Here is a 20,322-nt window from a genome sequence, read left to right as displayed (position 1 = left end):
TGAGGTTGTAGTAATAATCATTAAAGTGCCATGAGGTGCTGGAAATCGAAACGCGATCAGAATCTTCAATACCTCCAATCCCAAACACAGACATACACACTCCCAGTAGAATACATCTTTATTACTGGGGCCAAATCCCAAATCACACTCTATTGGACACTACATAGGATGCAGAGGCCATTATTTCATAGCCCGTGTATGAAAAATATTAGTATGAAGCCATTGGGGATTGTACTCAGTGTTGTAAAGCAAGCTTATAGCATCTTTTTTTTTTTTTGACACACCAAGCCACATGTCATGCTGTCAACCCTATCGCTCTAGACTGTCATACAGGCTCGTAAAAGCTGAACGGCGAAGCGATCTAATTCAAAACTACATGCCCCTTCAGTGCGTCTGATCGCTCCAATTATCTCCTCTGCCCTTTCGAAATGAGAAACACTCCAGGGGAATCACAAAAGTGTGGTGTTTTTGGAGGACTGGCTGCTCGGACTGAGTCAGACTCCCACTGCTTTAGCGAAACACGTTTCTATCTACGTTGCTTTTCTTTTTCTTTTTTTCTTTTTGCACAGTTTTCTTGCAATTTAGTCATCGCCATTTCTCAACCCATTATATTGGGCTATGTTTCAAATGGCTCACTATATACTCAGGTCATACGCTATGTTCTTGACTTGGCTTGTACTTGGATCTTTCTAGGGAATAAATAAAATTAAATAAAAATGTCAGCTCAAAATGACTCAAAATGACCTATGCACTAAAATTTTCCCTCCTAATTTGCATCTGTGGTCTTGTTTCATTATCGCTGGCTCATTTGGAAAATTATTTCAGGGACATATAGTGCCCTCTAGAATTATTGGCACACTTGATGAAGGAAGGAATTACAGCCCAAATATAACAGTAATACGACTGTACAAATTAGTTGCTTCTTGTTGTTGTCAAGTTTTAAAAAAAATCAAGCTTTACACCACTTTCATAACAACAAGCTTTGGGGAAACATTGCAAGAAAGAAGTACTTCCAGAGAACTCCTCACAAAATGCAGCATTAAGTGCATTAAAACTACACTTGGCTTTGTATTGTGGTTAGATGAGACCAAATTTAAACTTTTCGGTCATACACATCATCAGCATGTTTGGTGACAAGAGGGGAGTGCATACATGGAAGAGCATTGATAACAACTGTAAAACATGCTAGTGGATCAGAGATGCTTTCATGGCATCATGAATTCTGCAAAGTACCAGGATATTTTAGCCCAAAACCTGATTGCCTCTGCCATGAGGTTCAGACTTGGCCATAGATAGTGCTTTAAACAAGATGATTGAACACAGAAATGGTTAAAGAAACACAAAATCAATGTTTTGCCATGACCATGTCAGTCAGATTTGAACCCTGCTGAAACTGTGTGGTCTGAATTAAACTGGCATGTCCACATCCACAAACCTGAGAATATAAAGGCGGTTAAAATGTTCTGCATTGAGCAAAAGACTTTGTTGGACATTGCAGGAAGAGGCTCAGTGCTGATAGTAGAAACTTTTTTGTGTTTGAAAAAGATGTTTAAATAAAATTGCAATGTTCATATACTGTATATTTCAACTTGAAATATTACTTATTGCATGTGCAAGTATTTTTGCTCATTTTGATGGTGGGTGCCAGTAATTCTGGAGGGCATTGCATCAGTAAATTTTATGCCCATTTATGTCAACACTACAACATAACATCAAAATCCATTGGACATCTGAAACATTAAGGCTGGTGATACAGCACTTTGACCCTATGAGCTTCTCTACATTCTTTTGAATTCAAATTTTTGCAAAACATTTGAATAATCATATCAGGAAGTCATGAGCAACTCTGTAACTTTCCCAGACTTTACAACAATGTTTCTGTTTGTATGGATTAAAATCGTAAACCAGCCGATTACAGATAGACGAGTGGACAGTTCTGAGAATAAAAGTGAAGAAATCGATGGGAGGAGAGTCGCCGCCTTGGCGAAGCTGCCTGTTAGAGGAATTGAAGTCTCCTCTCCCAGTGGCACTTGAGTGCCAGAAAACATGGCGGTCTCTCATTAGTGATTGATACTTTTCACCTGTGGGTTTGGGACACTGCCTCCCTCTACACCTGATTACATAGCGCTTGTGCCGAAGTGCTAACAAGGCCATCAGAAGTAGTTGAGGTGACACGACAAGAGTTTGGCAACACACTGCTGAGAGAGCTCACAACAAAATAATCAGGTTAGCAGTGCTGTAGCAGTCACTGCACACATTATTAGGTATTGTTGTTTATACCACAGTGTTCTGATTGATCAGAAAGTGTTAAATAATTGACTATAGCAGAAGTTCTGAAAGGAGTGCCGCTTTATATTAATGCGCTCGTTCTAATACGTTATTGTTGCTATAGTAACAACTTGCACAGGGACTTACTTGTATGGCAGACGCTCCACAAGTTTGGAGAATTCTTCAATAAATGCTAAACAAACATCTCCTTCCCGGAAACCTGTAAATATTTCTATTGTACCAGGTGTGGAATCTCATCATGTTGTATTACACTGTATATTCTATTAAATTACAGAACGTGTTTGGCTAAGGTTACGAGTGGCCTCACTCAGTCATCTGTGATCTGTGATTTGGCCCTGTTCACACCTGGTATTAACATCCATCTCGAGTGATCCGATCACAAGTGGACAGCCGAAACGCATAGCCATTTACACCTGGCATTTTGAATGTCTCCAATGACCACTTGTGACCATACATGATTTCTGCCGAAGGAAGGGTGCCAATCACATTTCTTACGTCAAGTCTTTAGCTGTTTTATTTGTTTTCAGGCAGAAATGACCCTATCTTTTGTACCTGTACATTTTTTGTACATTTGTACATTTCAATTGCATGGTCTTTTAACGAAACTTATAAATGAATGGGAGATGAGACAACAGAAGAAGCTACGAAAAGCAGCTGTAGTTGTATCCGCTGTTATAGAATCGTCTTTATCCATTATCCTCTACCCTTCTGCATGATTTCCAAGCAGTCTTACAATGATTATGTATAGGACAATCACTCAGGCAATTAGGTGGTCCTTTGTTGCTGTCTGGGATGCATCAGGACGCTTTTGCGTTCACACTACTTTACATGTAGTACATTGTAAGAGTTTCATAACACATTTTTCTCCATTTTCACCAATCAAGACATGTTCGGTGTCTAACATTTGCTTCTTTAGTTTTGCACTGAGGTTACAAGATGCAAAATGTGCTCTATAAATATATTATTTTGTAAAATAGCAGGAATGGTCTGTATTTGCACATTTAAAATTTCAGTGTGGAACTTTAATATCATCTGCATCACTTTCCAGCTTTCCACTACATTTCCACCTTCAATCTGTGGGAAGCAGAGTCGAAGGAGAACAAATGTATATCACATTGCTCTTAAACCAAAACAACTGGTTCCAATTGTCATTTCAGTTGTCCACAATGTCGCGTAATGTTCCGTCGTTCAATTACGTTAAAGTTTAGTTCATGTTTATAGAGTCCCAGTGTGGCCTAAACCACATCAGCACGTCTGTGACGTAATTAAAAAACTGTGCTTTGAGGGAGAAAATTTTTTTTCAGTGATATAGAAATTGTCTGTGTGTGAGAGTGTATGTGTGTGTGTGTTTTGGGCTTTATGGTCCCCAAGATAGGTTTGGTTGAATCTCCGAATGTATACGCTAAAGCCATTGAAGAAATGTCAACTCTATTTCCATAAAATGCAGCACTGCAAACAAAGACTACCTGCTCTTTGTTAAATGTGCTGTTCTTTGCAAAACAAGAAAGCTGGGTTGATATTAAATGAAGATTTAATTATCTAAAATCAATGAACTGTCAAACTGGATGTTGGAGCATTGATTGAAAGTCAGTGTGTTCAGCTTGACATTTGAGCATCTTGTGTCTCCCTAAAAGTCCAGTAAAGAGTGGCGGTCAATTCCTGGTGATCATAAGTGTCATGGGAGGGACAGACACCTTTGTTCTCTCATTCTGTCCTGTCTTCCCACTTTTTTGTGGTGAGGTCGGAGTGAAAATCCCTGCCTCGATGACATTTTAATTAGGCAGGAGCCACTTGCGCTTTCTCTCCTGCACTTGTTGCCCGAGGTCGAGGCGCATCAAATATTAACCGCTGTGTTTTGGAGCCACACGGCAGCGAAAACAAATGGTGTCCCTCAGGCCTAAAATGTCAGAGAAACCTTTCCTGCCTCTAATTTAGGCCCTCAGGGGAAAAGAGTGTAATGGCAGCGTTTGAGGCTTTTCATCTCTTCACTCTGTGGTGTGTAATTCCCTTGCTGTCCATTCTGACAATAGCTTTCTTTTTTTCTTTTTCTTTCTTTCTTTTTTTTTTTTTTTTTTTTTTTTAACAAGTTTGCTGTTTCTAGTGCCCTCTTAACTTTTGGACTGGAATTCACACCAGATGTATTAAATGCACAGATTTTACTAACCTGAAATGAATGAGTTAATATCCGAATGAGCCCTAACCCTGGCCTCTCAGAGTAACACCAGCTTATTTAGTACCTCATTTTATTAACACATTATGATAGTGTGATAGTAGCTAACTACCGGGTTGGCCTAAAATGTCAGAGAAACCTTTCCTGCCTCTAATTTAGGCCCTCAGGGGAACAGAGTGTAATGGCAGCCGTAGCTAACTACTAGGTTAGCTACATATTTATTTACTCTTTCACTACTCTAACCACAATCCCTGTCGCTACCTATACTTAACACCTTATTTCATGAATTATTAGCTAGAGATTTATGATTTAGCTGTTGCCCTTTGTTGTAATCAATCTAGTTTATTTAATAAGAAGCTTTATACCACAGGACTGTGGAATTCTGGAATCTGATTGGTCAGAAGATGTTGATTAATTTTCTATAACAGCAGCTCTAACAGTAGTGCAGCTACAAATCACCATTCTTTAATAATTTAAAAAGCATTGGCAATCACTGGCAAATTGCTGTCCTATAAAAGGAATAGGATGTAATATTCTAGCAGACTCCTTAACTGAATAACTGAACCCTCACACTGCTGCTGCTCTTACTCTGTATGGCATTTAACTTTTTGTCCTCAGTGGAAATGTGACACTCAGCAGATACTGATAATAAAAAATTATTCTGGGATTGTTATATTGAAATTCCAGCCCTACAGTGTACATAACTTGTTAAGCAAACACGCAAAACTGACAATATGAAAGCTCTCAGCCAGGCAGTGTGTGAGTATATTGTCTTATTCGTGACAGTATGAGGCAGTTTTCAGCTGTCAGGTGGTTCAGTGTGCATGTCGTCTCTCACTCACATGTCTACAGCACCATCATCTGACAGCCAAGATGAACTGAACAATAGACTTTTCTCCTCACTCGGACATTATTATTATTATTATTAATAATAATAATAATAATAATAATACATTGTAGATATTCATTTAATGTATTTTATATACTTATAGTAAAACTACATATTTACTGAAAAAATAATTATTGTGACACTATGTTGTTTCTATGGCATACATTTTCTTTCATAGTTAATACTAAATGATTTGATGAATGTAGCAGTGTGATTCATGTGGTTCATCCACTCATGTTAATTATTTCAACGTTGAAGGAAAAACACACAGCAACCATTTTTCTTATTTTTTGTCTCCTCCTCTATATTTCATAACTGATTGGAAAACTGAAAATTGAAGTAGGGGCTTGGTTTGCTTAGTTTTATCTGTTTCTTGGTTTAGGTTTTGGTAAAGGGAAGGTTACTCATGCAGGTGTAGTCATGCTAATTGTTATAATGTCAGATAACAGAAAACATGATAAAAAAAAAAAAAAAAAAAGAAGGTGGACTTCTTAAAAGTAAGGACCTTCCTTTGTATTTTATTTTAGAGATTTCATTTGGACATGCTTTATTGTGGCTTTGGTTCGAGGGGCCACATTGCTGTCTGTTAACAAGCCATAGTAGAGTGATAGTAGAGTCATCTCAAGGAGTTTTTCCTCATCACTTTCGCCTCTGGCTTGCTCATTGGAGATCTAAATCTAAATCCATAACTGGAGTTTCTGTAAAAATGAATTCAAAACATTTGACATTACTAACCGCCTGATCTTTCTGCATTGGATTTTGGAAAGAAATAGAATATATCATTAGAAGAGCAGCTCCAAAAGTACTTACAACAAGAAGCTCCTTCTACAACACACACTAGTTAGGCATATTTATTAATTTTATTTATTTTTCCTTGCCAGTTAATGGTTCTCCTTTATATTCTTGGTTTGTGATGGCTATTAATTATAACTTCAGGCTTTGTCACTGCACATGTTTCTCTCTGTTTCTAATCTGTGATTCAGGTTCTGTACTTTAGTTACCATCCATAAGCGTTGACATTGCCTCTCTCTGTCTCTCACTGCTCAGTGAATACATGCTATTATAGTAGATAAAGTTGTTGCATTATAGCAGCAGTTGGAGCAGTTGTAGATTCATGTCATGGTGTAGCTATATCGCCCCAGCAGTGGTTCAAGCCCAGGGGCCCCCACCACCCTAAGTTGATTACCGTTATCCCATCGGAGTGAATTCCCACATCTTTTGCCCAGTGTTCCTGGGATAAGCTCCAGATTCAATATGACCCTGACCAGAATAAAGTGATTACTGAAGATGAATAAATGAATGAAAATAGAAGGTCAGCCTATGGATTTAAAGAGATCAAAGAAATGACCCTTTCAATGTTTGTGGTAAAGGCTCTGATTTCCACATTTTTGGAAAATGTGAAAATGAATGGTTATGTTCATTCTGATGCATTTCATATTTAATATTAAAATAAAAAAAAATTAAATAAAAGAACCAATTTGTGTTTCACCTTTGAACCACTTTAATGTTGAGTAGCAGTGAGATTAACGAGTAGCAATAAAGCAGTGAGAAAAAAATAAGTTGTAATATAGTTACATTTTAACAGACTGGATAAAATGAGAAAATTAAAAACTAAAATTTATAATAAAAAAATTTATAATAAAAAAAAAACAGAACATCTTAACAATGAAAAATTATCCAATTTATCCCTGTTATTCTTTGTGGAATGCAGATAATGTGTATTAGCTTAGTTCTCCAAGCTACTGTAGACAGTTTTCATAAATTTCTTCATCCTCTTACTCATTGTCTACTTTCTGGTGGAAAAAGGTTTCTGCGTTTTCACAAACAGGTTCATCGTCTGCATTGTTCTCTCCTTGGGGAATCTCATTTGGGTTTTTGGCATCTGTAAAATGATTGTCAAAATACACACAAAAATTTTTTTGAGGTTATCTTTGTATCAACACATTCAATTCAGCAAGAATAAAACAAGTAAGGAATAAAATGCTACTGTTAGTGTTTTGCTGTTACAGGAAAATAACCAGTTGAGAGAAGAAGAATTTTTGTAGTTTTTCTTTAATAATCCCAGGCCATATTTCTTTTGGCCTCACCCCCGACTTTTGGAGGGTTGTAACACTTAAATAGTTTGCAGTTTTGTGTAACACATGTTAAATGCAAAACAAGCTATCTCCTGTTATTACATGTTATATCAGCAATCAACAGTCACTCCCTGACCAGCCTCTCCTTTTTCTTTCTCTTGAAGTTAATAAGACAAAAAAAAAAAAAAATGCAGCTTTCCAATGCTAACAAGAAACTGCAAAATGCAAACTTTTCTGTCCTGAAGACCTTCCTGTGTCAGAAAACATAGCTGCAGCTTTACCGCTGACTAGTCACTAACAACTCCTTACAGAAAACTATACCATATCAACAATTAAACATTTTTATATCTGTTTGTTATGCTTAGATTATGTGGAGTGCCTACCATATAAGTCCCTGTAAAGCTGCTCTTATAGAAAATTAAAAGAGAATTCAGTATTACTGTGGTATAAAACAGTTTAGTTATTTCAGTCTGCAAAATGGGATTTTGTGAATATAGTGAAATTTTAAAATTACTTACGCAAGTCAAACTCTGTATCTTTCCTGTCCATCTGATATTTTCTTTTTTTCTGTGTCTTTGCAAAGCAAATGATGACTGGCACTAACATGAAAAGCAGTCCTGCTGTCACTCCAACAACAATGAATGGGGTCAGAGATGCTGAGAGAGAAACGATCAGTGTTTTCACACATGAAATTGAGGAACAAAATAACAACAAAAACCAAAACAAAGTGTATCATATAGTACCTTTTACAGTAATGAACAGGGGTTTAGTGGTAGTGGAGGTAAAGGTGCGTGAAGACACGTTAACTTCATAAATACATCTGTATTTTCCCTGATGGATACAATGTGCCTCAGGAAAAAAGAAGACAGCTAAGTGGTTAACAGCTGACTGAGTCCTGGTGATGTTGGATCCATTGAGCTCCAGGTAAAAGGAACCTCCTGGATACTGAGCTTTAATGGAGCAGATGATGGAGAAGCCATAACCAATGGTCAATTCTGGTCCATCAGACCCCCAGTGGAACCATCCACCAGTGGCAGTGAAGGAGATAATGGGCTGCTGCAGGTTCACTAGAATACAAGAGGGAGGGTTTGTCACTTCAAAGATAAAAGCCAGTCAGTGTGTGTCTTCCTTAAAATAAAGAAATAAACAGAACTAGACTGTTTATAGCTGAAATCAGAGCTATATTTTGCTGGTACTAGCAAAAAGTCTTTATGAACAAAACCCACTCAATCAAAGATGATAGTTACGGAGTCACTTGTATGGTAGATGGTCCACATGAACAGATTACAAAAACATGTTATTTAACAAAGAACAATGTATAATCGTAATAGTGAGAGATTTATTTACTTCTTCCATAAATTTATAGAAGGAGTTTCCAGTGTTAGTGCTTTGAAGCAATCAGAGGTAAAGCTGGAAAAGTCTTCAGGGTGGAGTTTGTGCATTGTGATTTCATGGTAACAAACAGCAGGATTTAACTGCATGATAACAGAAACCAACTTGTTACATGAACATTCCATAACATTAATAGTAACTTATAAACAGATTAAAATCGTGACGTTTCCTCCTTTAATATATAAAAGCTTGTAACCCTTGGTAAACTGCTGTGGTTTAAGAGGAATAAAACACTCTGGGACATGCTGTTATAGGAAAATAATCAACTTTGGAATGGTAACAGTAACTTTGCTTCATCACACCGCCCTGCCATTGATTATTTTCTGTTTCATTCATTCATGCATTCATTCATTCGTTCATTCATTCTTCTTTTCCTAGTAAGGGTCAGATTCCTGGTGGGAGGCATCAGATTCCAGGTCCTCCTGGGGGATCCCCAGATGTTCCCATGACAACTGTGAGATATAGTCTCTCTAGCAGGTTCTGGGTCTTCCCTGGGGTCTCTGTAAAGTGGGGTGTGCCTGACACCTCTCTACCAGGATTAGGGGAGATCCTTGTAAGTTGCCCATGCCACCTTAATTGGCTCCTTTCATTTTTAAGGTAGCAGTGGTTCAGCTTCAAGGATCTCAAGGATTGTAGAACTCCTCAACCTATCATGGAGAGTAAGCCCATCAACCCTGCAGAGGAACCTCGTTTCTGCCACCTGTACCTGTGACCTTATTCTTTTGGTCATTACACATAACTCATGCCATAGGTGAGGATAGAAACTTAGACTGACTGATGACAGAAGGCATTGTCTCTATATCCTGTCTGTGAAAACCACAAACAAGAGTTCTACACACAACTTTTGTTTTTACTTAATATCAAGGATGCTGACACAACTCTCATTGTGCTGATACAGAGACCAGATTGCATAACGTAGCAACCCAGATACCCTGTACTCCTTCAGTACCATATCATAGGCCTTCTCTAAACCCCAAAAAAAAACACATGTAGGCTGGATTATCATACTCTAATGACCCCTCACAATGTTTTGCAAAAGTAAAGAGCTGGTTCACTTTTCCACAGGCTGGATGGAACCAGAATTCTAGTTCAACTATTTGAGGGAGTCTCCTCTCCAGATTCCTGGCATAGACTTTTCCTGGGAGCTTAAGGAGTGTGTTTCCCCTTCAACGGGAACATACCCTCTGGTCCACTTTTTTTTTTTTTTTTAAAGGGACCATAATTCCATTTTGCCAGACATGTGTCAACCACTATGAAGTCTTTGAACCACCAACATGTTGTGTTCAACACTATGTTCAAATAAACTGTTATGACATGCATGTCTTGCACAGAAGTCTAATAACATGTCACCACATCACTCCAAGTATTGCTATCATTCCCAACATGTGCATTAAAGTCCAGGAAAACTGAGGAGTTCTCCACCTTCTCCAAGAAGGCTGAATACTCAGAACTATCAGCATTTTCATTTCAGAGACTCTCATGGGGGAGCCCTCTTATGCCCTGGGGAAAAACTCCAACTGTGAGGCCCTCAGCCTAGGAACACCCACCTGAGGCATATCTTCTGTGGGACCCCTGGAGTGGGAAAGAGACCACCCATGATCAAGAAGTTTGGTACCAGAGTGCTTACTATGTGCTCTTACTTCATCTCAAACACTAACTGAGGCTCTTTCCCTGACAGTGAACTGACACTTCACGTTCACAAAGCCAGTTTTCATTCCAAGGGTCTAATCTGTCTAAGACTGTCCATCACATACCTGCTGCCTGACTGGCATTGCACTTGACACCTACCCTTTATCTTGCTGGTGGAAACATCACCATTTTGGGCTGAGCCTGACTGGGCTACTGGAATGGATCCAGGTATCCCTAATCTGTGTACACTTAGTCTCTTTTTACATTTCATGGGGGTCATTAGGATCGCTATTTGTCTGAACTCCCCCCTCAGTTCTGTCTACCAACAATGGTGCAACCGGGAGCATTAAGCACTGAGATTCACTGTAGTACATAAACCCTTTTACCACGACAAAGCTTCAATCAATTAAGGGAAATTTTTTATTCTTTCCATAAAATTTACAGTGAGTTACTGATAGGTAGTAGAATATTTTAGCCCTCCTATTCAGCCATTGCCGACTAACAGTGTGTATGCGTTAGTGTAGCTAATAAAGCTATTTTAATGATATATACATTATAGGTAATCAATCTTATTTACTTGAACATTATAAATAATCAATTAATAACTTGTTGTTCAGTAAAAATGTCCTCTGTGCACTTACCCACAGTAATGTTAATGGTGTTGCTCCTGTATGATGTAGTGTCAGTTTTCCTGTATGAGTAGTCACAGGTGTACTGGCCCTGATGTGAGGCATTTACAGATAAATTAAATGTTGCTGTAGACTCTGCAGATTGCTTCTTTGTTGATGTTCCATCTTTATACAAACTGAAGTCTACAGAGATGCATGTTGGGCTGTGTGTGGTACATCTGAACTGTAGGACTTCTCCAGGTGAGAGCACAGAGTTTGGGGAGATCCGAGTCAATGTGGGAGACTGCAAGTCTAATGACAAAGAAATACATTCAATAATTTTGTTAAATGTATTCACATTCACATATTCAACAGGTTATTGCCACAGAAAACAAAGAAACCTTACTTGAGCACACAACTCCAGCATCTTTAGCATGTCCGCAGTTCTCTATTCCAAATCCATTGTGTGAGCACTGATCTATGTAGCTCTCAGTTCCAGTACAGTGAACATTATCCAGCCAGGTTGGTTCACTTCCCTCCCCAAAGTGGGCACTTTGAGGAGCGCTGACGGCTTTACCACATCCAAGCTGTCTACACACCACCTCTGCATCCTTTAAGTCCCAATCATCATCACACACTGCTCCCCACTGGTCTTTACGCTGGATCTCCACTCGACCACAACAGTTACTCGGACCATTCACCAGTCTGATCTCAGTATGGACTGATTTATTATGTGAAAAAACAGAAGGTTTTACTAAGAACTCATTTTCATGTCACTTTTGCTCATGAGACATAACATGTATTAAGACTAGAAAGAAAACCAATTGAGGTTAAAGAATATTTCAAACTTCACTCATTTCAAGCTTGTATGTTTGAGAAAAGTGAATTTGTTTGGGGAAATAAAGAAAAAACAATTTTATATGCCAACTAAATTATTACAGACTGTCTATAGATCAGTCAAATAGTAGATATCTACACTCAAAAGGTAATGTGGCTCCTGGCTAATGATTTTGTTACCGAGTACAAACTATGCAATTTTTGCCCATTTTCCTTCAAAATCATTACAGTGAGTGCAGAATCTTTAAATGTTGTTTGGAAGTGTCTGTTAGCCTATGCTAATTAGATCTTTCAGGTGTCTAAACAAGAGTAGGTTCAGTCTTCCTTAAGGTGTGAATTGTGGGCATGGCTTACTAAGATATATTGAAGGTGTATCCAGCTCAATATTCAGTGTGTTTTAAGTTGTTCTATCTTGGATTTATTCTTTACAGGTAAGGTTGGATTCTGACCTTTGTGTATTGTATACTTGACTCAGTTGGATCTATCCTCATGCCTCTAGTATTGTCGAATCTGTAGCGTTGTATGGAAGTGCCTGTTGGTCTATGCTAATTACTTCTCTCAGGTGTGTAATGAACACTAGTTTTAGTGTCACTTAAGGTGTGAAAACATTTGGGAGAATGCTCTTTTTTGGAAAATTAATAACTTTTGGGCGGTAAAAGTAACTCAGCTTTGATTATTTTCCTATAGAATTCCGACATTGAGTGTTTTATGCTTTCCATACTAGTAATGACAAATTACTGAGAGGAGTAGAATATTCCAGCCATCATATTCAGCCGTCACTGAGTAACAGAATTTATACATTAGTTAATAAATTTGTTTGTTAATAAGGCTATTTAAATAATATATAAATTACGGGTAAACAATGAGAGTTATTTGAATAGCATAAATAATTAATTAAGGAATGTACACTGTTGAGTGTAATGGTCTCTCTGCACTTACCCACAGTGATGGTAATGGAGTTGCTCCTGGACGATGTAGAGTCACTTCCCCTGTATGAGTAGTCGCAGGTGTACTGACCCTGATGTGAGGAATCTCCAGATAAATTAAATGTTGCTGTAGACTCTGCAGTTTGCTTTTTTACGGATGTCCCATCTTTATACAAACTGAAGTCTACAGAGATGCACGTTGGGCTGTGTGTGGTACATGTGAACTGAAGGACTTCTCCAGGTGAGAGCACAGAGTTTGGGGAGATCCGAGTCAATGTGGGAGCCTGCAGGTCTTATAATAAAGAAATATATAATAATAATTATGTACATTTAATCATCATCAATCATCATCACACACTGTTCCCCACTGGGCTCTGTGCTGGATCTCCACTCTACCACGACAGGTACTCGGCCCATTCACCACTCTGATCTCATTACAGCCTGATTTATTATGTAAAAAGACGGAAGGTTTTACTAATTAATAATTTTTCTGTCAGCAACGCTCATGAGCTCTACAGTGATATAATACTGGAAGACGTGCAGTTGAGATTACAGAAAATTTTGCACTTCCCTAGTTTTAATTCTTGTATGCTTGAGAATAGTGAATTTGTTCAATCAAGTAAAACTCGTAGCTATTAAAAAGTAACATGGCTATTGGAAAACGAGCCTTTCTGGAGTAAAAGCTATGTAAGTTTTGCATGTTTTTTCCTCAAAATGATTGCAGTCAATGCAAGATATTTAAGCCTGTTGATAAGTCCCTGCCACAGAAGGTTTACTCGAGTTGGTAGAAAGAATGGCATTTAAACTTGTCTTGATGCAAAAATTATTTTCTGTGTGCATTGCTATTCACACAGAGTGGATCCTTGACAGATGCTAACTGCACACACAAGGACAAGCTGAATACTACATTGCAGTTCAGAGCGCAAAAAGGATCAGAAGGATCGAGCCACATACGTCTTCACTACGAACTGTATACTACACAAATGAGATGGTACATATTGGGCAGGAGAAGAAAGTACTGCTTAGAATTGTTTGTACGTAGTTTCAGCTGTTATGATTTTGAATCTAAAAACCAAGTTTGCAATTATCTTTCTTTTAAACAAAGAGATTCCCGTGTACTGCTGCAAATCCCTCTCTGATCTCTCTCATCTTTGCATGCGATCTCACTCCACTTAACATCATAATCACTTAGTCAGTGATCTATGTTTTACCGAGGAGGAATAAGCCCCGAAGTTCTGTTATTCCATTAAAGTTCCTGCACTTTGGAACATTGTTTTTGTAAGTGGCACCTTTGCTATAGTTTCTATTACTGGCCATCTGCCACGTGTGGAGTCTTTGACGCCCCTGCCATATTTTTCTGCCTATTGTTCGTTTGTCTCACATACTATACCCCAAACGGGAACACAAGAACAAACATCAGGCCTGGCTGGTATAAATGTGCAAGAAGGGCTAAGCCATGTCTCTCTTTCAGGAAAAAAATATAAGGTACAGTTGTTGGAATCCAAATAATCTTATTTGCAATTAAAAAAAAATTTTTTTTTACTGTATTTAATTTAGTAGAGAACAAGTTATTTTTAATATACCTTTCACAGTGATGGCCAGGAGTTTGGTGGAAGTAAAGGTACGTGAAGACACGTTAACTTCATAAGTAAAGGTGTAGTTTCCCTGATGGACACAATCTGCCTTAGGAAAAAGGAAGACAGCTGAGTGATTAACAGCTGACTGAGTCCTGGTGATGTTGGATCCACTGATCACCAAGTGAAATGAACCTCCTGGATACTGAGCTTTAACGGAGCAAATGACGGAGAATCCGTAGCCAATAGTAACTTCTGGTCCGTTAGGCCCCCAGTGGAACCATCCACCAGTGGCAGTGAAGGAGATGCTGGGCTGCTGTAAGTTTACTAGAGAACAACAGGCATTGTTTGTTAGGAACCTAAAATATAAAAGCCAGTCAGTGTGAGTCTTACTGAAAATAATGAATGAACAGATCCAGACTGCACTAATATTTTAGACCGAATTACAAAAAAATTGGAAGGGCTGACATTCTTCGTACTCATGTGTGTATGTTGATCAGCCGTATCAAAAGCGCATTTCTGACACAGCTGATTTGTATTTAGTGACTATTAAAAATAAAAAGCCAGCACCAAATCTTCTCTCAGATGTTTCCAGTTGTTTTCCGTCAGCTGTTAATGTTCCTTTTGTTTATGGCTTGTGGCTATGTTCAGACAGATCTGCCTGTCCTCACTTTATATGGTGGCATTTTTTTCTTTTACTTGAGTGATTAGTTTATTTGTCTTAATTTAAAGGTTTGTGTTGGCTCACTTCCTTTTTCTTAAGATTATTTAATTAACGCCAATAATACAAAATGAATGGTTTTCACCAAATTTTCTCGATGGTACTCTTAGTCCCTGACATTGTGAACTAGCATGAGGATGTGTTTTTGGCTCCAGGCCTCTTCTATAAGTCACTCTGGATAACAGCATCTGTTAAACGCTGTAAATTTAATAAAACTAAGCATTTTAAACTCCACAGTATATTCCAGACATAAAAGTGCAGTAATCCATGCAAATTATATAATCTGAAGTCGAGCAGGCAGAGGTTTAAATTAGTTATTCTTCTTATGAGTAAATTTACTCACAGTCCGGAGCACGAGTAGAATACTAATGTTTTTCCAAATTTACGGGATTTTCATCAGTACTGAATTTCTTGTGTAAACGCTTGCACTAACGATTTACACATAAATCCATTCATATCCAGCATAATATTAATGACGAGTTACTGACAGGTAGTAGAATATTTTAGCCATCATATTCATCCATTACTACCATTACTAGCATTATTTCTGTTTTAGACATGTTAAGAAAGATAATTAAATAATATTTAAATTATGAGTAATCAATTAAATTTATTAAACTATTAATCAATCTCTTAACGCTGTTCAGAATAAGGTCCTCTCTCCACTTACCTACAGTGATGGTAATGGAGTTGCTCCTGGATGATGTGGAGTTACTTTCCCTGTATGAGTAGTCACAGGTGTACTGGCCCTGATGTGAGGCATCTACAGTCAGAGTAAATGTTGTTGTAGACTCTGCAGTTTGTGTCATTATTGATGTCCCAGTTTTATACAAACTGAAGTCTACAGAGATGCATGTTGGGCTGGGTGTGGTACATGTGAACTGAAGGACTTCTCCAGGTGAGAGCACAGAGTTTGGGGAGATCCGAGTCAATGTGGGAGCCTGCAGGTCTTATAATAAAGAAATACATAATAATAATTATGTCCATTTATTCACTTTTAACAGGATACTGCCACAAAAGAAAAACTTACTTGAGCACACAACTCCAGCATCTTCACCATGTCCACAGTTCTCTATTCCAAATCCATTGTGTGAGCACTGATCTATGTAGCTCTCAGTTCCAGTACACTGAACATTATCCAGCCAGGTTGGTTCACTTCCCTCCCCAAAGTGGGCACTTTGAGGAGCGCTGACGGCTTTACCACATCCAAGCTGTCTACACACCACCTCTGCATCCTTTAAGTCCCAATCATCATCACACACTGTTCCCCACTGGGCTTTGTGCTGGATCTCCACTCGACCACAACAGTTACGTGGACCATTCACCAGCCTGGTCCCATTATGGACTGATTTATTATGTGAAAAAACAGAAGGTTTTACTAAGAACTCATTTTCATGCCACTTTTGCTTATGAGACATAACATGTATTAAGACTAGAAAGAAAACCAATTGAGGTTAAAGAAAATTTCAAACTTCACTCATTTCAAGCTTGTATGTTTGAGAAAAGTGAATTTGTTTGGGGAAATAAAGAAAAAACAATTTTATATGCCAACTAAATTATTACAGACTGTCTATAGATCAGGCAAATAGTAGATATCTACACTCAAAAGGTAATGTGGCTCCTGGCTAATGATTTTCTTATTGAGTACAAACTATGCAAGTTTTGCCCATTTTCCTTCAAAATCATTACAGTGAATGCAGAATCTTTAAATGTTGTTTGGAAGTGTTTGTTAGCCTATGCTAATTAGATCTTTCAGATGTCTAAACAAGAGTAGGTTCAGTCTTCCTTAAGGTGTGAATTGTGGGCATGGCTTACTAAGATATATTGAAGGTGTATCCAGCTCAATATTCAGTGTGTTTTAAGTTGTTCTATCTTGGATTTATTCTTTACAGGTAAGGATGGATTCTGACCTTTGTGTATTGTATACTTGACTCTAGTTGGATAGTTGGATCTATCCTCGTGCCTCTAGTATTGTCGAATCTGTAGTGTTGTTTGGAAGTGCCTGTTGGTCTATGCTAATTACTTCTCTCAGGTGTGTAATGAACACTAGTTTTAGTGTCACTTAAGGTGTGAAAACATTTGGGAGAATGCTCTTTTTTGGAAAATTAATAACTTTTGGGCGGTAAAAGTAACTCAGCTTTGATTATTTTCCGATAGAATTCCAACATTGAGTGTTTTATGCTTTCCATACTAGTAATGACAAATTACTGAGAAGAGTAGAGTATTCCAGCCATCATATTCAGCCGTCACTGAGTAACAGAATTTATACATTAGTTAATAAATTTGTTTGTTAATAAGGCTATTTAAATAATATATAAATTACGGGTAAACAAAGAGAGTTATTTGAATAGCATAAATAATTAATTAAGGAATGTACACTGTTGAGTGTAATGGTCTCTCTGCACTTACCCACAGTGATGGTAATGGAGTTGCTCCTGGACGATGTAGAGTCACTTCCCCTGTATGAGTAGTCGCAGGTGTACTGACCCTGATGTGAAGAATCTCCAGATAAATTAAATGTTGCTGTAGACTCTGCAGTTTGCTTTTTTACGGATGTCCCATCTTTATACAAACTGAAGTCTACAGAGATGCACGTTGGGCTGGGTGTGGTACATCTGAACTGAAGGACTTCTCCAGGTGAGACCACAGAGTTTGGGGAGATCCGAGTCAATGTGGGAGCCTGCAAGTCTTATAACAAAGAAATATATAATAATAATTATGTACATTTAATCATCATCAATCACCATCACACACTGATCCCCACTGGGCTCTGTGCTGGATCTCCACTCTACCACGACAGGTACTTGGCCCATTCACCACTCTGATCTCATTACAACCTGATTTATTATGTAAAAAGACGGAAGGTTTCACTAATTAATAATTTTTCTGTCAGCAACGCTCATGAGCTCTACAGTGATATAATACTGGAAGACGTGCAGTTGAGATTACAGAAAATTTTGCACTTCCCTAGTTTTAATTCTTGTATGCTTGAGAATAGTGAATTTGTTCAATCAAATAAAACTCGTAGCTATTAAAAAGTAACATGGCTATTGGAAAACGAGCCTTTCTGGAGTAAAAGCTATGTAAGTTTTGCATGTTTTTTCCTCAAAATGATTGCAGTCAATGCAAGATATTTAAGCCCGTTGATAAGTCCCTGCCACAGAAGGTTTACTCGAGTTGGTAGAAAGAATGGCATTTAAACTTGTCTTGATGCAAAAATTATTTTCTGTGTGCATTGCTATTCGCACAGAGTGGATCCTTGACAGATGGCTAACTGCACACACAAGGACAAGCTGGATACTACATTGCAGTTCAGAGCGCAAAAAGGATCAGAAGGATCGAGCCACATACGTCTTCACTATGAACTGTATACTACACAAATGAGATGGTACATATTGGACAGGAGAAGAAAGTACTGCTTAGAATTGTTTGTACGTAGTTTCAGCTGTTATGATTTTGAATCTAAAAACCAAGTTTGCAATTATCTTTCTTTTAAACAAAGAGATTCCCGTGCACTGCTGCAAATCCCTCTCTGATCTCTCTCATCTTTGCATGCGATCTCACTCCACTTAACATCATTATGACTCAGTCAGTGATCTATGTTTTACCGAGGAGGAATAAGCCCCCAAGTTCTGTTGTTGCATTAAAGTTCCTGCACTTTGGAACATTGTTTTTGTAAGTGGCACCTTTGCTATAGTTTCTATTACTGGCCATCTGCCACGTGTGGAGTCTTTGACGCCCCTGCCATATTTTTCTGCCTATTGTTCGTTTGTCTCACATACTATACCCCAAACGAGAACACAAGAACAAACATCAGGCCTGGCTGGTATAAATGTGCAAGAAGGGCTAAGCCATGTCTCTCTTTCAGGAAAAAAAAAATATAAGGGACAGTTTTTGAAATCCAAATAGTCTTATTTGCAATTAACAAAAAATAATTTTTTTACTGTATTTAATTTAGTAGAGAACAAATTATTTTTAATATACCTTTCACAGTGATGGCCAGGAGTTTGGTGGAAGTAAAGGTACGTGAAGACACGTTAACTTCATAAATACAGTTGTAGTTTCCCTGATGGACACAATCTGCCTTAGGAAAAAGGAAGACAGCTGAGTTATTAACAGCTGACTGAGTCCTGGTGATGTTGGATCCACTGATCACCAAGTGAAAGGAACCTCCTGGATACTGAGCTTTAACGGAGCAAATGATGGAGAATCCGTAGCCAGTAGTAACTTCTGGTCCGTTAGGCCCCCAGTGGAACCATCCACCAGTGGCAGTGAAGGAGATGTTGGGCTGCTGCAAGTTTACTAGAGAACAACAGGCATTGTTTGTTAGGAACCTCAAATATAAAAGCCAGTCAGTGTGAGTCTTACTGAAAATAATGAATGAACAGATCTAGACTGAACTAATATTTTACACCGAATTACAAAAATATTAGAAAGGCTGACATTCTTCGTACTCGTGTGTGTATGTTGATCAGCCGTATCAAAAGTGCATTTCTGACACAGCTGATTTGTATTTAGTGACTCCGACAAAACTCTATTAAAATGTTCAAGTGTACAGACTGCTGTGAGCACAAACTGAGCAATCAGGATAAAGGCTGAAAAACAAAAGTGGACTTTAGTTTGATTCGAAAAGAATGATCAGGGTAAAGGCTGAAAGGCAGATGTGGAAATAATTTTGACTCACCTCTTCTCCACTAATAATATTTACTAATATAGAATATTAAAAATAAAAAGCGAGCACCAAATCTTCTCTCAGATGTTTCCGGTTGTTTTCCGTCAGCTGTTAATGTTCCTTTTGTTTATGGCTTGTGGCTATGTTCAGACTATATTTTTTTCCTTTAATTGAGTGATTATTTTATTTATCTTAATTTAAAGGTTTGTGTTGGCTCACTTCCTTTTTCTTAATATTATTTAATTAATGGCAATAAGACAAAATGACTGGTTTTCACCAAATTTTCTCGATGGTACTCTTAGTCCCTGACATTGTGAACTAGCATGAGGATGTGTTTTTGGCTCCAGACCTCTTCTATAAGTCACTCTGGATAACAGCATCTGTTAAACGCTGTAAATTTAATAAAACTAAGCATTTTAAACTCCACAGTATATTCCAGACATAAAAGTGCAGTAATGCATGCAAATTATATAATCTGAAGTCGAGCAGGCAGAGGTTTAAATTAGTTATTCTTCTTATGAGTAAATTTACTGACAGTCC

The 20,322-nt window shown here is 38.0% G+C and overlaps 1 protein-coding gene across 1 annotated transcript in view; it reads right to left on the bottom strand.

Annotated features, from left to right (window-relative positions):
• Nucleotides 1-6,849: 6,849 nt before the first annotated feature.
• LOC117598765 (deleted in malignant brain tumors 1 protein-like) overlaps nucleotides 6,850-20,322 on the bottom strand; it is a 41,938-nt gene continuing 28,465 nt past the window's right edge. The window contains exons 15-25 of the mRNA XM_053239394.1: nucleotides 19,095-19,412; nucleotides 17,520-17,798; nucleotides 16,141-16,455; nucleotides 15,781-16,059; nucleotides 14,399-14,716; nucleotides 12,829-13,107; nucleotides 11,459-11,773; nucleotides 11,086-11,364; nucleotides 8,167-8,490; nucleotides 7,942-8,079; nucleotides 6,850-7,230 (exon numbers count right to left, since the gene is read on the bottom strand). Coding sequence (XP_053095369.1) covers nucleotides 7,124-7,230; nucleotides 7,942-8,079; nucleotides 8,167-8,490; nucleotides 11,086-11,364; nucleotides 11,459-11,773; nucleotides 12,829-13,107; nucleotides 14,399-14,716; nucleotides 15,781-16,059; nucleotides 16,141-16,455; nucleotides 17,520-17,798; nucleotides 19,095-19,412 — 2,951 coding nt within the window. The 3' untranslated portion in view covers nucleotides 6,850-7,123. The remainder of the gene's footprint in view (nucleotides 7,231-7,941; nucleotides 8,080-8,166; nucleotides 8,491-11,085; nucleotides 11,365-11,458; nucleotides 11,774-12,828; nucleotides 13,108-14,398; nucleotides 14,717-15,780; nucleotides 16,060-16,140; nucleotides 16,456-17,519; nucleotides 17,799-19,094; nucleotides 19,413-20,322) is intronic.

Source organism: Pangasianodon hypophthalmus, chromosome 13, assembly GCF_027358585.1.
Source record: "Pangasianodon hypophthalmus isolate fPanHyp1 chromosome 13, fPanHyp1.pri, whole genome shotgun sequence".
Taxonomy (NCBI): Eukaryota; Metazoa; Chordata; class Actinopteri; order Siluriformes; family Pangasiidae; genus Pangasianodon; species Pangasianodon hypophthalmus.
Note: the sequence above shows the minus strand (reverse complement) of the source record. Positions and strands in the feature narration are given on the sequence as shown.